Source organism: Loxodonta africana, chromosome 12 (genome assembly GCF_030014295.1).
Source record: "Loxodonta africana isolate mLoxAfr1 chromosome 12, mLoxAfr1.hap2, whole genome shotgun sequence".
In the NCBI taxonomy this organism is placed as follows: Eukaryota; Metazoa; Chordata; class Mammalia; order Proboscidea; family Elephantidae; genus Loxodonta; species Loxodonta africana.
The window spans coordinates 77,232,298-77,248,669 of NC_087353.1; the positions used below are offsets into that span (position 1 = coordinate 77,232,298).

A 16,372-nucleotide genomic window follows, 5' to 3' on the forward strand; every position below is an offset into this window, starting at 1 on the left:
GCCATTGAGTCGATTCTGACTAATAGCAACCCCACAGGATAGAACTGCCTCACAGGATTTTCAAGGCTGTAAATCTTTATGGAAGCAGACTGCCATATCTTTCTCCTAGGGAGAAGCTGGTAGGTTCGAACCACTCACTTTTTGGTTAACAGCCCAGTGTTTAACCACTGCACCACCAGGGCTCCTGTAGAAGGGGTTAGAGTCAACTAGATGTACATTAAGAGGCAGGCTGTGGCTAAACTCCCTATTGACTGGCAGTGCCAGAGGCTTCAGGTAGGGAGTAAAAAGAACTGTTGCTGTCAAGTTGATTCTAACTCACAGGGAAGAGTTTCTCTATTGGCTCTGGGGGAAGGTCACGTGCCATAGGGTTTTCTTGGCTGTAATCTTTATAGAAAGAGATCACCAGGCCTTTCTTGGGTAGGTTCGAATGGCTAACATTTAGGTTAGTAGTTGCACATTGGTAGGGGGTCAGAAAAGGCTGAATGACAAGAAGCAAATTAAGCTATAAACTACCTCCTTTGTGCCTACACAGACCAAAGCTGCCTAGAAGAGTGTGTGTAGTTACTATAACCGCTCTAAAAAGAACTGGGGGGAAAAAAAATCCAACTCCATCTAATCTTAACATGAAAATACAAGAGGCCTACTTCAACCACTTTATTTGACAATCCAGTTAGGGGTTTCTCATGGTTCTTTTCTTGCGTAGGTAAGTGACAAGGCCTAGAGTTGCCAGGACACCTGCTGAGGCAGCCACAGCAACCGTTGTTTTAGAAGTGACATCTTCAGTGGTCTCATGCCCTTTAGAGTCCCCAAGATCTGGAGAGGAAACAGATGTTGGGGTCTTAAGATCATGTTTAGACTATAAGCATAAGTTGAATCCTTACATATTGAGACTTTCCAGAGAAGGGAATGAAATTTGGCCTCAAAAGAGCTTCAAAGCTTCGAATACGGTATAGTCTTACCCCTTGAGTCCTCCTCACTCTACTCCCACTGCTGTTCCCACCTCCTATTTGTTTCTTAACAATCTAGAATAAGATGGGGTTATACCTGGAAAGGACCTTAGACTCCCAACCCATTGTTTAACAGTCTGGTACTAACAGATACAATTAACTGTCCCCTGAGTGCAAGATCTCCAATTAGGTAGGAGTTTAAGACCACTTCATTTTAGGCCTAGAATTTGAGATTAAAACTATCTGGGATGGAGATATAAGATAATTATGGAAATGTGGTCTACTATAGACTTGAGGTAAGTTTGGTAATACCAACCAAACCTACTGCCCTTGAGTCAATTCCAACTCATAGGGATCCTATGGGACAGAGTAGAACTGCCCCATAGAGTTCCCAAGGAGCACCTGGTGTATTCAAACTGCTGACCTTTTGGTTAGCACTGTAGCACTTCACTACTATGCCACCAGTGTTTCCTATAGCAAGTTAAAGATTCACTGCACATACCTTCTGACTTATCAGTCTTCTAGAAGTACATCCTAAATTTCTTGCATAGTAGGCATAGGCAAAGATTTTAAGAGGATTCCATTATGGCATTGACGAGACTGACAGTAACCTAGTATGTCCACAAACAAGCACCCTAAGGTAGAGCCGTATGGAATCCTATATAGCAGTTAACGGGAAGGTAGGTCTTTCCATTCAGATAAGAGATGGCTAAGATAAGTGAGAAGGCCAATTATAGGACTGTAGGTATAGACTATGAACCCACTTATGTACCCCTTCCAGAAACCTTCCTTTAACAAGAGACTTACAGCTATCTCTGGAAAGAGACTTTGTCTTGTATTCTTCTATTGTTTATTATTAGCATGTATTATTTATGCATAGATGTTAAACTCTTGGCATAAGAGACCAAGAACTTGAGTCCAGGTGTGTCCCAGGCTTTAAATCTTTACCTCTGAATGAAGGGCTGTCTGATAACAGAAGGATGGGTCCTGGGAGGCTTACTGTTGTTTTCCCTTCTTCAGTGGCACCTGTGGCTGGAGACACAGATAATTGGATTTGTGTCTGACCTGTGGAAGGTGTGTGTCAATGGAATACAAGAGCAGTTGCTCTTGTGGAATATGCTGCTCCTCCACTTAGCCTTGCTTGTCTTTACAAGAGACCATGTACCTTGCCAGCAGAATGGGATGAGTTCTCAGAAAGGATAGCCAAACAAGGTTAAGGTCTGAGTCCATCTAGACTCAGGATAGTTAACTTCTCAGAGCCAAATCTGCAAAAGATCAGGTTACAACCCATGGGCTGAAACAAAGACTTGCCTGTAAGACTGATTAAGAACCTGCTCGTTTCAGACTTGTGTTAGCTCAGTCTGCCTTACCCGTGTGAGGTCTCTTTGGCTCTTGGTACTATGTGAATTAGAGAGTTGCCATCCAGGTGATCCTGACTCATGGCAACCCCGTGTGTTGCAGAGTAACACTGTACACCATAGGGTTTTCAAGGCCATGACCTTTCAGAAGCAGATCTCCAGGCCCTTCTTCTGAGTAGCCTTTGATTGGGTTCAAGCCACCAGCCTTTTGGTTAATAGTCATGCACTTTACAGTCTGTACCACCCAGGGATTCCTAGGTGGAAAATACCTATCCTTAAAGTCTTCAAATTCTGGAAGACTGAAGTTTGCTTTGAAGTCAGTAATACTCATAGTAATAAGGAATTGAAACTTAACCTCGCCTCCTTCTAGGTGATCCAGGGCAAGTCACGGAACACAAAGGGGAGTCGGGAGAGAGCCTGTTGCAGATTAAGGCACTGCAGTGGAAGTAGACCTGGAGATGAGAGAAGAGAGTTAATTGGAATTGATGCAGTCACGTTCAGCCCATCTCAGGTAACTTGTTAATTACTCACCAGGCTAGAGAGCGCTGGGGTCCCTGAGACAAAGGTAAAAGTCTTTACTTCAAACCTCTGATAGTGATCAGGATGGGTCACAAAGGAGCGAGCCTGATGAAAGGTGGTTTGGTAGTTGTCCAGGTTATATTCACAGCTAGGAGGCACACACCAAGGAGAAACATTAGCCACATTCACTCCAGAGTCTAATTCAATGTCTGTCCAAGTTTAGTCATGGGTAACATCTTCAAACTATTTACTATTTCTATCTTCTACTTGTACCTTTGTTTTACGTAACATACATTTTCTGTCTTATCCTATGCAACAATATCCATGAAATGTTTTATATAGTAGTTATGTTTTTCTACTGTGTTAAATTAAAACCATTATCTGTTTACCAACTAAACTCGAACTACAAGTTGTATATGTGTCCATACAGAAGACATCGGCTTGATTCTTTCTATTAACCCATTAGTCCCAGGCACTATTTTAGGTAGTTTAAAAAAAAAAAATTTTTTTTTTTTTTATGTCAGTGACAAAAAATAGGTAGAGTACGCCTACCATTTTACATCTTACACGCTAGCAGAGGGTAGGAGATGATAAAAGTAGTATGTTAGGTGGTAAATACTAAGTTACACCAGGGTAAGGGGACTTCAAGGTTCAGTCTCAAGGGCTGGTATTCTTTCATATACCCCTGAATGGATGTGGAACAAGACGTGAGGTTAGTACTGGCAGGTAGCAGTTAAAATAATTTTGATGAGGGACACTTGAGCAAGTCTTTAGCTAGGTGGAAGAATGAGGTATGGGAATACAGTGGCTACACATGGTTCTAGGGCAGGAGTATACCTGGAGGTTAAGGGCTTAGCAGCCAACTACAGCAACTTCAAGGAGGAACCCTCACCCAGGTGCAGACTCCTGGGTAGGACACTGTAGGCAGAGCCAAGAGCACAAACACCTATGCACAACTGCATTCGGTCACAGCTTCAGAGTATTATACCACTCAGGCTCTGGCGTCATATTGCCATTCAGTCCCAGCTCCATCACTTACTAAATACTGCTTCTGGGCTAGTTGGGGTATTGATTCAAGTGGTAAGCTTGGGTTTCTTCTTCACAAAGTGGGATGGTTAGTTCCTCTAATGGGGTCATGAGGCTTGAATTATGCCTATAAAGCACATAGCACACTGCCAGGCTATGTAGTAGGTATTCCAATAAGGATAGAGACTAGAGATCCATTCTCTCCAGATGGAGAATAGTTTAAGGCTAGACTTCCCTGGGGAGGATCCCCTTAAGATTTAAGGGCAATGTGCAATAGGAAAGCATGAGTCACCTGATTAGACTAAGGACTGGCTTCTAAGAAATAAGAACTAAGTCAGGGCCTTTGACCTGGAGCTCCTCTGTAGCCCACAACTTCTCTTCACTGGCATGTTTTGATGGATTAGGTAGGAAACCTTGGGTGTGGAGAGGACCTACCCGTCCACAACAATATTCCACTGTGGGAGAGAGGCTGGATCCATGGTGGCTGTTGCCCAACAGTCATCTATGACCAGCTTGATGTTGGGGTCAGTCCTGTTTAGGATTCTCACTTCCAGGTAAATTGGTTGGCGGAGATATCTCACCAAAGGGTACTCATGGTCCCCATGAGGATGTTGGTAGGAGTTATCTGGAATCGAATGGAGACTTCTTCAGTATTTTAGCAGTTGGTGGTTATTAACAGCAATGTTTGAGGTGCTGTTATTTCAACATCGGAAAGTTCATCTTAGAGACAAAGTTCCCAGAAAGTAAGCATAGTTGGTGGGTGACAGTGTCTTACCTGGGTAGGTTTGCAGGATCAAAGCAAGTGGACCTGGCTTCACTGAAGCCACGGGAGGAGGAAGACTTTCAACATTGGTATTTATTAGCACGTCGCTGCTGCTGTAATAGCACTTCACTGTCATTCTGTAAGGGCCAGTGTGGTGGGTGGGGCGGACAGGGTGGTACAAAGAATTTTAGGTTAGAAAATTGCTTAGATTTAAATGAGAGCTTAGGAAGTCAAGCAGCAATTGTTTGTCTTACCTGAATTCACTATCTCTGGAAATTTTGCTTGGAAGATCTGCCCAGAGAGCATATATTTCATTTTCATAGATGACTCTGTCTTCTTTGAACTGAAAGGTTAGAGGAAGTTGGTTAACAAGTTACTTCAAAAGAGGTATTAACCTCTTGCCACCTGCCAGTACTAACCTCATATCTCGTTCCACATCCATTCAGGGGTATGTGAAACCGTACCAGCCCTTGAGACTGAGCCTTGAAGATAGGCTGGCAGGATGAGTCTCCCACCCTGAGGGTATCCAAGTCGAGAGCTGGCTTAGTTTGGTGGCTGTAGACCTCAAACTCCATAAACCCATCTTGGGTGCACAGCTCATCTGTAACTACACAGCGAAGGTTTAGAGTAAAGATCTGCCATGCGATGCTGTTGTCTACCTACCTTAGAGTACAATGAGATAGAAATTATTTTCAGTAGGAAGCACCAGAATGTTTTTAAGTCTTTGTTTAGGAAAATGCCTTGAAAAGCAGCTTGAGTTGGACGACGAGACCCCAAGGAGCCCAAGCAGCAGTTAAGTTGCTCTACCAGAAAACAAAGATTTTTCATCCAAAGGTGAGATAAGGAGACAGGGAGGGAAGTGCCCCAATGAGGTAAAGACAGGTGAGAAAGCCAGATGCTGGGCTAAAAGAGATTTAAGAGTCAAGTTACTCATGGTTTAATGTTTAGTGCCATTTGTCACTATGTCCCTTCTTTCAAGACTCTCAAATCTTCAATGGTTTTAGCAGGGAGAGAAAGTAAAGCAGGAGCTAATACTTCCTGTTTGGCTTCACCTGATACAGTCAACAGAAGCACAGGTGCAAAGGCAGTGCCAAACAAGAGGAAGTACCTACTCGATCGTCCCTCTGAGGAACTAGCAGGAGTTTTAGGGAAATATCTTTTAACTTATAATAATCCTTCTAGTTAGAGGTTTGAGGCATTCTTACCTAGATGGACTCACACCCTTAACCTCCAATCTCCAACATGAAACAATTATGCGGTCTATGTGTGTATTTCAGGAGTGTTCTCCTATATAGTGGTGATACCTGGATGGCATAAATGATGAAATACTTGACTCTTAACAGAAAGATAGTCGGTTCAAACCCATCAAGAGACATCTCAGAGGGCCCGTTTCCCAAAGTTGTCGTAGCCTTGAAAACCATGCTGAGCACAGTTCTACTCTGCACACATGGGGTTGCCTTGAGTCAGGATCAACTGGGCAGCAACTGGTTTGGTTTTTGATTATCCTATGTATGGCCCTATCATGACAGTGAATCTGTTTGATTTTTAGTTTCAAACTAAGCAGTAGATCAGAATCTGAATTAAGTTGTTTTCCCACATGCCCAAGAAGAACCAAGGGAGAAACACATGTAGAAAACCATTTTTTTTTTAAATAAAGTATCTTTTACCTACAGAAACTGGTGATTCACAGAGACATTCAGGATAAACTACCATCGATACGGTCTCTAAATGAAAGTGAAAGGTCAGCTTGAGTGAAGGTAAATAGAACTGCTGGGATAGGCATTTTGCAGAGATCTGAAATGAGAAAAGAAATGTCAGTGTCAGTCAGCAGGCAGTCAGCAGCCAGTGTGTCTGGAGCCCAGTATAGTCACTGGGAGGCAGGAAGGAAGCATGGTGAATACCAGCAGGGTATACACCAGACAAATCCTGTTTCCCTTAACCCAGAACAAGGGAGACCCTATCACTTCTCCAGATCAGGATGCTTTCCCCAGGCAGGAAGTTGGTTGTTTTGAACTCTTTGCCCTGAAGTACCTAGCCCTGCATGCTCTTTGTACTGGGCACTAAAGCATAAATTATCAACAGATCAGATTCCAAAGAAGGGCCAGAGTACACTGCCAAGTCAAAGCTGAGCAGTGTTAGTAATGCTACTGGAAAACACACATACCCCAACGAAAGATCACCCTCTGGTGTCTTGACAATTACCATCAGCCAGGGTGGCCTCTATGAGGACAGTTGGGACCGTTTTGTTGGATCAAACTGCTCTATTCTTTTCAATACAGCTGAATGATAGAGGGTCATTATGAGAAGCTTACTGAGTTTCTAGTGCTTTTAAGAACTGAGAAAAACTGAGGACAGTTTCCATTGCAGAGGTTCAGTGTTTGAGAGTGGATTTCAGTTACTTGAGAATTTGCTTATACAAGATGATCAAGTAAGGCCTTCCAAAGTTTGGGTCTACTACCCTGACAACTACAGTTTATAGGCAAGTCATCAGCTATACTAGGATTGCTCCACGACTTTCACATCAGATTTCTTCAGAGTTTAGAGGTTGACAATGGAACGTACTTTTGTTTTGAGGAAACTTGTGCTGAAATGCAGTCTCAAGCCATTTGTTGCTTCCCTCTCGATCCCATTGTCATGCAACTGGCTCACGTTGATGTTTCTGTTTTCGGTGCTCACAGCTTTTAACTTCCCAGGAAACCCTGGTATGGTGAGAGTCATGTGTGTGGCATTACAAGTCACAGAATCTGGAAGGTATGAGAATACCCGTTGTCAGCCTTGAATAAGTCTCCAGAACAACGTTTCCCACAACTGAAGTTGTAGTTTCCTGGGGCCTCACCTGTCACACAGATCATTCTTGTCGAAAGGGTGATTGTCTGCCCAGGAGATTCATATATAAGTGTCAGAGGCACCATATAGAGATGACTGTTATCTTGCTGGGAAGGCAGAGGGGATAACAGTAAGGACTTGGTTTGCCTGAATCTCTAACCAATGTTATAAAAATAGAGCAAATGTACAGTCAATATTGGGCACTGATTTGACACAAGTAGAATTTAGGTATTTTGTCCAATGTTTGTTAGAGGTGGTAGAGTTTTAAAGTCTCGTATTCTATAACTTCTGGAAAACTTGTATATCTACTGTTATGACCTCTAGATGATCACTTCTAGGTAGATATAAATGAGAGCTAGTCTTATTCCTTGTTTGCCTTACGGTTATCAGCAGTCAGAAAAGAATGCTTACAAGATTCAGTGTGAAACAGGACTATTGTCCAAATATTGGCTGATGTTCAAGTACTTACTATGTGCCAGGCCCTGTTCTAAGTACTTCAACACATTAATTCAGTTAGTGTTTTGACTATTGATCCAGAAAGCACCCAATACCTATCATAAAACACAAGATATAGAACAGTCATAGAAGACTATGAATTAAGGTGTTTTGTTTGGGTTAAGACTTCTTACATCATACAAGATATTTAGGTCTACGGGAAAGGAGAGGCAGGTTGAAAGAGACATATATTTTGCTGACCATTGTTATTTTAATCACTCAGTGCAGTGCTTGGCACATAAAAAAAAAAAAATAGAAGGCATTAAATATTTGTTGAGTGAGTTGTATTACCAATGAATTTGAAGACATAGTTGAGACCATGGTTGGACTTTGGAATACTGAGTCTGTGCCTTGGTGGTGATACAAGATTTTCACACCTACCTCATAGTGAGTCACTCCAGTGGCATTGAATGACACTTGGAGGATGATCTTGCCACTATCCATCAGGACAGTATATCCTTGTTTTATGGCCTCCGCAAGGGTCAGACTTCGAGTTGGACCATCACCAATCTTAAGGATCCATCCCAGCAGAGGAGTTTGTACCTGAAGTCAAAAGCTTTATTTACAGAACTGGCACTCACCTTAACCAAAAAGGGTTTGACCTTACATATTCTAATGTTATATCAGGATTAGAGTTAACACCCTTAATGTTGAATTAGATGTTGCTATTTTTTTTTTTTTTTTAAGATCTGTTACTTTCATACCGTAGTCGTATCATCAAAGCTAGGCATAACCCTCGGAAAGGAAAACTGGAAGAGAAAACAAAAATCATGGTTTTGATTTTGGGGGAGAAAATTTCTCAGGTCATACCACCTGTCACTATGTACAAAAGAATCAAAGTAGCTGCTGTGTATTCCTATACCAAAAAGCTTGGTCGTAGGAAAAGCTACAAACCCCAGCTGTGCCCTTAGACAAGTTGTTTCACCTCTTTGAGCTTCTGAGACTAGAGACTTCTAGTTTTAAGTTGAGACACTGGGCTGCTATTACATGCACAGCCTTTTACTATGTTCCTAGAAGTCAAATGCTATGTAAAGCCATGCAGTTCCGTTGAAATTAGAATGAAGTATGAGTGTTACCATTTAGTTATCCATTGTCTATATAACCCATATTAGAATATGAGTTCCACAGAGGTATTATTGGGCTGTTTTGTTTATTTACTGTATCCTAGCATCTGACAATAGGAACCCTGGTGGCTCAAGGGTTAAGTGCTTGCTGCTAACTAAAGGGTTGGTGGCTTGAATCCACTAGTGGCTCCACAGAAGAAAAGACCTGATGATCTGCTCCTGTAAAGATTATAGCCTAAGAAAGCCTATGGGGCATTTCTACTTAGTTACCTGAGGCTGCTATGAATCGGAATCAAACTCAACAATGCAACAATGCACCTGACATAGGGTCAGTCTGAAAAGCAGTAGGTATCTAACTTTGACAAGTCATTGATGTAATTGCAGCTACCAATTGAACCCTTTGACAGGCACTATGGAGGATTGCTATGAGTCAGAATCAACTCGACAGCAACAGGTTTGTTTTATGTATTTACTAAGCCAAGTCTATACCGTCTCAGTCAGTTCTTCAAGCCACCCTATGAGGTAAACATTTTTCCCACATCTGCCTTGGAAACAGAAGTGCAGCATGGCTAAGCAGTTAATCCAAAGTCACACAGCAAGTAGCAGATACAGGATTGAAATCCTGGCCCAATTCCCAACCCCATTTTTTGTCTAGGACACCACTAACACTTTCCCCACGGCAGCCAAATAGAAGCAGCCTGCTTCACTCACAGACATGGAATCCTTCATGCAGTCTGTGGATCCTACAAGGGATTTGGACAGATGATCTTCTGCTTCCATAGCTGGACAGCTGATTTGATACATGGTAGCCTCATTGGTTTTAGCAGCATTGTTGTCCATGAGTCTGATGGTCGTCTGGTACGCACCATGCTGTGTGAAGATGGGATAGTGAGAACAGTAAGTGCCAGTACTTCACTTCAGTGGGAAGAAGATTCCAGAATGCCAGCTGAATACAAAACCCTTAAAGGTACCATTACCACGGATTCTGGAAGGTACCTATATTCCTATACCAGGAGGCTTTATAGCTAGCCCTTTTTCAGATAACACCAGCAAGGATCCTATGTTGGCATAAAACAGTTCTCTTGAGCTCCAGTGATTAGAGTTCAGTTTTTATTTTCATTTTACCTCTACCCTGTGTCTGGGTGTCACAGTCCCAGGTGGTTTGAATAACCCAAGTTATTCAGACACTTACTGAGCACCAGCTGGGTAGAGCCATCTTTTGATATTATGCCTGTACTCAAAGAGCTCAGTCTAAAGCAGGGGTTGGCTAGCCTTCTGTAAAGGGTTACATAAGTATCCTAGCCTTTGGGCCATATACTATCTGTAGCATTTTTTGTTTTTTTAAAAAACTTAAAAAATGTGTAAACCATTCTTAATTTAAGGACCATGGCAAACAGGCCACGGGCTGGATTTGGTCATTTGTAGTTTTGCAGAGCTCTGGTCTAAAGTAAAGGAGCCCTAGAGGAGCAGTGGTTAAAAACACTAACCTGCTAACCAAAAGGTCAGCCATTTGAACCTACCAGCTGCTCTGCTGGAGAAAGATGTGGCAGTCTGCTCCTGTAAAGATTACAGCCTTGGAAGCCATATGGGGCAGTTCTACTTGGTCTTATAGGGTCGCTGTGAGTCAGAATCAACTCTACAGCAATGGGTTTTGTTGTCTAGAGGAATGCAACTCTAAACTCCCTAAGTTAGGAAGGGCTGTTTCAAAAGGAAGCAGCTTGATCACTGAAGCTTGCACAGAGAGGAGCATATGATTACTTCACAGGACAATCACAGAAGGTCTCAGGGACCAGATAACTTAAGGTTCTCAGGCTTGTTTATAGACTAGGGTCTGAGACTGTCTATACAATGTTTAGATTGCAGATTACTTACATCAGAACCAGGTCAATGAAGTAGCTTATTGAACATGCCAGTTCCTAGGACCCACCCCAAACCTATTAAAACCTGTACTTTCCAAGTTCCCCAAGTGATTCTTCTGTACACTAAAGCTTGAAAACATCTGCCTTAGGTCATTCTTACTGCTTCCCATTATCTTTAACTGGGCAACGGCATTGCTTGGCAATAGAGAAAACCGTTAGTGTTCACCTGCTGCTACTGGTCTTCTAACACCTGTTTTTACAGGACAGCCATTCTGTAGTTTCCAGAACCAAAACACCCTTCTGTTTCATGTGGGGTTTACAGATCATAATGAGTTAATGTTTGAGCATTTATTATGTCTTGGCACTCTGTTAAGCCCTCTACCTGCATTACATCATTTTCTTCGGTTACCTTTGGAGAGGGTAGCATCATTCCTATTTTCCAGCAGGCAGATAGGCTTAGAAATGTTAGATAACTTGCTCAAGATTACACTTAGTGGCAGAACCAGGGCTTAAGCTCAACATCTTTTACTCCAGGATTTCTCAACCTCAGCACTGTTGACATTTTGGACCTCAATCTTGTTATGTGTAGCTGCCCTGTGCATTATAGGATATTTAGCAGCATTCTTGGCTGCTACCCACTAATGTCAATAGCTGTCCCTTAGCTGTGATAATTTAGAGTGTCTCTTGACAATGCCAGGTGTCCCCTGGGCAGGTAAGAATTGCCTCCAGTTGAGAGCTGCCGCTCTACTCCGAAGCCATCATTACTAGGTTGTACCACTTCCCAAATCAGTCCCTATAGCAATTACTTACCACTCTTCTGGTACAATTGTCATATGAGGCCCTCAGGATGAGCTTTTCTGGGTCCAGAACGTAAGTGCAGTTCGGTATTTCAAGGCCAAGGGAATCTACAGAAGCCAGAGCAGTTTAGATAGGTGACCAGCGATGGCTGAGAGGACCTGAAGTAAAATTCAGTGACAGAACCAGCCAAGGCTACAAAGCCAAGACTGCCAAGCCATTTCTAAGGTGATTCAATACCTCCGTTTTTTTTTTATTGGCCCACTGGAAGCTAAGGCACAAGTTTGAGAAATGCTGTAGCTTACAACTAAAAGGTTTCCAGCTGACTCAGATGACATACTCCCAAGGAAAGTAAGTCTTCTAGTCTTGGTGGCATCATGCAAATCATGCAACACCATGGTTATCATGGGAATTAGATGCCAGTTGCTCCATAGAGTTTGTATATTTTGCTTACCTGGCAAATGGTGCTGTCTAGGAACCAAGGACTTTCTATTAAATGGGCCTAAAATAAGATAATGAGATAATACACATCACCTACCCACCACAGATGCATGCCATTTCTTCGTGCCAAGGTCTTTTGGAAACTCCACTATCATTCCATCTTCATTGCAAGAGACAGTCCCTGGAGAGCAAAGAAAGCATTTGGAGCCTTCTTGAGCTACAGAAGACATAATTCCTACTGAAGCATATTGAGAAACCCCTCCTCTCCAACAGGCATGAGGGAAAGACGCCAGTTGGGAGAGGCAAAACTTGTCGTCTACTTTCAGAGAGCTCTACTTTCAGACAACTACAATGCAAAATAACCAAGAACTGTAAAAAAAAAAAAAACAAAACCAAACCTATTACCATAGAGTTGATTCCAACTCAGTGACCCTATAGGACAGAATAGAACTGCCCGTAGGATTTACAAGGAGCAGCTGGTAGATATGAACTGTCAGCCCTTTGGTTAGCTGCCAAACTTTTAACTACTGTGCCACCAGGACTCCAGAAACTGTAAGGAAAATATCATGTTAGTGTCCAAGGCTAAAGAGCTCAAGAATAGGCCTGGATTAAGGTTAACAAAGATGCCTATAGGAGCCTGGCCAGAACCTGGGGGAGGTGGGGATGTTAGTTGGTCTGTGAAGAGCTGGAGGGCAAAGAATTTCTCTAAATTTTTTTTTCAAATTCAAGAGCCCTAGGTAAACCCAAGGACACATTTCTACGGACCAAATTCTGCCCCCATAAACTGCTATTCTGCAACCTCTGGCTCAGCTGAAATATTTGAAAAACTTCCTGTTTCAAGCAGGACAGCTGTGATTTTTGTCAGTTATTTTGCACTGGGTGGGGGCCGGTAGGGAAGTTCCTTAATGGGGCTCAGTGTCCTTAGCTTGAGGCAGTAAAGGACTAGAAAGAAGTACAGGTTTATTTCAGAAGTTCTTTCATTTAGTTGGTAGAGCAAGCCTTAGGTAAGCACTAAAAGACCTAGTGACTTGACCAAGGTAAGGAATGGGATGAGTGAGATTGCCTGACTCAGGCCTGTGTTCCTAGCTGGCTAGGCACCCTAGCCACTTTTTGTTCTCACAGTTAAGAGCACTTCCCTCACCCAAAGTCATACCTGGGAAGGCAAGATTCGCCAACAGAGGAGCACCTGCTGAGTTCACCGAAGTCATCAGGGCGAAGAAGAGAGAAAGTGACATGTAGGCTCTGGAAGAGGATGAGGCAGAGCATTAAAGAGGGATGAACTCGACAGACAGGGTCACTACTTCCTCTTCCTTCTTGCTCGGAGTTACTCACCTCGAGACTCCATGGAACCAGCTTGGGTGACACCTGGAATCTGTTCTCCACCTGCATGCCATGGTGAAAAACACCACCAAATCAAGAAGGTAGAGATGGGTGAGCTGCTCTGTGCTTTTATAGCAGGAAGGATGGGCCGCAGCCCACCCTCTCCCAACTGGGTGCACCTGCGTCTTCTTCAGCCCTCCCAGCTGAGTTGGAGGGTTTGGGCTTTCTAGAAAACCTGAAAGAAGCCGTTTATTGGATACTTTATTGCATACTTCCTGCCTCTGCCCCTTGGGTATTCCACTAGCTGCTTTGAGGGTCAGGCCAGAAATCAGAGTTCCCTGATGGACTTCAGATGTGTGAATTGGGAGTTTTCTCCATAATGTTGGGAAAAATTAGGATCTTTTGGACAAAATGTTTACAAATCCAATGTAGAGTGAAAGAAAGCAGTGGGGATTATCAAGGAAAGAACATTTTTTTTTTGTTCAAATCACTAAACCTTTCAAGTACCTCCTAGTCTCCTAGCTATTGTGGAAGGTAGTTATCTTGGCAGTGTGCATCAAGAATTATCTTTTAACAAATAGATGCAGCATTATTTCTCACCAGTTATATAAGTTTAAGTTTATTGTGGGGTCCCACAGGGGTGCAAATGGTTAACCTGCTCAACTGCTAACCAAAAAGATGGCAGTTCAAATCTACCAGAGGCATCTTGGAAGAAAGGCCTGATAAAATACTTCTGAAAAATTGACCATCGAAAACCCTATGGAGCACAGTTTTATTCTAACACTCATGGAGTCTCCATGAGTCACAGTCAACTCAAGGGCAACTGGTTAAGCTTATTGTTAAAAAAAAAAAAAAAAAGTAGACAATTACAAATGGTTATAGAGAAAAGGTAAATGTTGCCCATACCCTTGTCACTGGTAATATTCAGGTAAGTAATTTTATGGACTTTTTCTATAAGCAACACACACACCGTACATAAAAAAACAAAACCAAAAAACTGGAATCAAAGTTTAAATACTGTTTTGTAACCTGCTTTTACCACTTTATAACATCGTGAATATTTTCTGTGTCAAAAATAAAGATCTTCATTACCATTTTTAGGGTTAGATAGTATCCACTGCCTAGATAAATAATATTTTATTTTATTTTTTCTTAATGATAGACACTAAGTTTTCATCATTATGAATAACATGATGAACATTCTTGTATACTGCCCTAGTTATTTCCCAGGATAAGTTCCTGGAAGTAAAATTTCTAGGCCAAATGCAGTAAATACCTAAATAAGGAAGTCATATTTTGTAGCCCTTGGGAGTTTACAGATGGGGATACTGAGTCAAAGCAACTTGCCCAAGCTCACATAACTAATGAATGTTAGGGCCAGATCAAGAGCTCAGATAGCCTGAGACCTAGTCACAGCATGTTTTTTCAGTATCTCTCACTGCTCTTTGAGATACCTAGTTGTCTGCAGCCCATTTGCCGTAACGGGTAAAGATAATGCAAATCTGTGCATGTAGTGGTGTAACTCAAGGCGTAATCTCCACTCCGTGTTACAGGCCTCTGAAATACCACTGAAGGTTAGGCTAGTGTTTCCCCAACTTCCTTGATTAAAAAGATGACACGGGGCTCTCATTAATTTCACAAATTCCTTGGTCTCACTCTCATCCAAAAAATCTGCTGAATCAGACTCTCCAGGGGAAGGGCCTAGGGTGATGGTTAACAAGCACTACAGATGATTCTTATGGTCAGAGAAATTTGCAAACTACCTGGATGGAGGGAGGCCAGAAAATGAGTGGTTGCCAGTGGTTAACCTCTTTATGGAAATTTATTTATTAGATTATGTCCTCATGGAACTGCTGGCAGGGAGCAAAATAAGGATAAGTAGGTTTTCGTGGGTAGAGAGGAGCCCTGGTGGTGCAGTGGTTAAGACTTTGGCTACTAACCAAAAGGTCGGCCGTTCAAATCTACCAATCAACCCTTGGAAAACCTATGGGGCAGTTCTACTCTGTCCTATGAGTTGCTATGAGTCGGAATCAACTCAGTGGCAATCGCTTTGGTTTTTTTGGTTTGTTGGTAGAGATAGTGAAAGGATTTAGATTCAGAACAGAACTATGGTCCAAACCAAAAACCTAACCTGTTGACCCATGTGAGCGGAGTAGAACTGTGCTCCATAGGGTTTTCAAGGCTGCGACCTTTCCAAAGCAGATCGCCAGGTGTGTCTTCCGAAGTGCCTCTGGGTAGATTTAACCTCCAACCTTTCCGTTAATAGTCAAGCAAGTAACCATTTATACTCCCAGGGACTCCAGAACTATGGGAACAGTGATTATTTATTCAAGACGTATTTTCCAAAAAGTGACACGTTTTCTATAAGTGAGAAGGTAATTCATCACCAGCATAGGTAAGTCTCTGGTGAGAAGACATTTAAGGAAGAGCCTGTGGAAGCAAGACTGAGAAACCTATTGAGAAGGTGGTCACGGTGATTAGTTACTGTGTTTGCTCTACCTCCAAAAGGCACAAGCCTCGCCACCATGCTAATTACCCCAGACTGTACCTTTTCTCTTGGAAAGTGCAGCTCTGGTCATAGGCCTGAGTTGGGGGCTTCTAGGAAGCTAAGAGGTAGCAAAAAGGCACTGACCAAAAGACAGGGAGAAAAGAAGGACCACTGTGCAGATTGGCGAAGGTGCTTACTGCACCGGAGATTGATTTCAGCTGCCTCCTCAGACCCAGGTCAACGCTGTGCTTGGAATTGTCACTGAACGTTGGGTTCCAAGCTCATAAGAATCAATTTCTAGTATTCTGCCCTAGAAAAACCGTTGCATAAGTGCATAGGGATACATGGGCAGCGTTTTTAGTGCAGCCAGCTTTGAAATGAGGAAGAAATGACAGCTTCATAAAGACAGCATCTCATATCAGTAGTTAGGAAAAACTAAAGCCTCTACAAAATATGCTGCTGTTGCCTGTT

General features: G+C 42.6%; 1 protein-coding gene across 1 annotated transcript; it reads right to left on the reverse strand.

The window, feature by feature from the left end:
• Positions 1-396: 396 nt before the first annotated feature.
• On the reverse strand, positions 397-13,571 carry ZP2 (zona pellucida glycoprotein 2). Its single transcript, XM_064294797.1, has 18 exons — positions 13,426-13,571; positions 13,247-13,335; positions 12,191-12,274; positions 11,668-11,762; positions 9,710-9,868; positions 8,316-8,477; positions 7,450-7,546; positions 7,176-7,357; positions 6,281-6,407; positions 5,033-5,220; positions 4,868-4,956; positions 4,626-4,750; positions 4,286-4,475; positions 2,837-2,972; positions 2,661-2,757; positions 1,896-1,979; positions 1,720-1,736; positions 397-856 (listed from the first exon to the last, which is right to left on the reverse strand). Exons 1-18 carry the CDS (start codon positions 13,485-13,487, stop codon positions 671-673), a joined length of 2,169 nt encoding a protein of 722 aa, XP_064150867.1. The 5' UTR covers positions 13,488-13,571; the 3' UTR covers positions 397-670.
• Between the last annotated feature and the right edge of the window lie 2,801 nt (positions 13,572-16,372).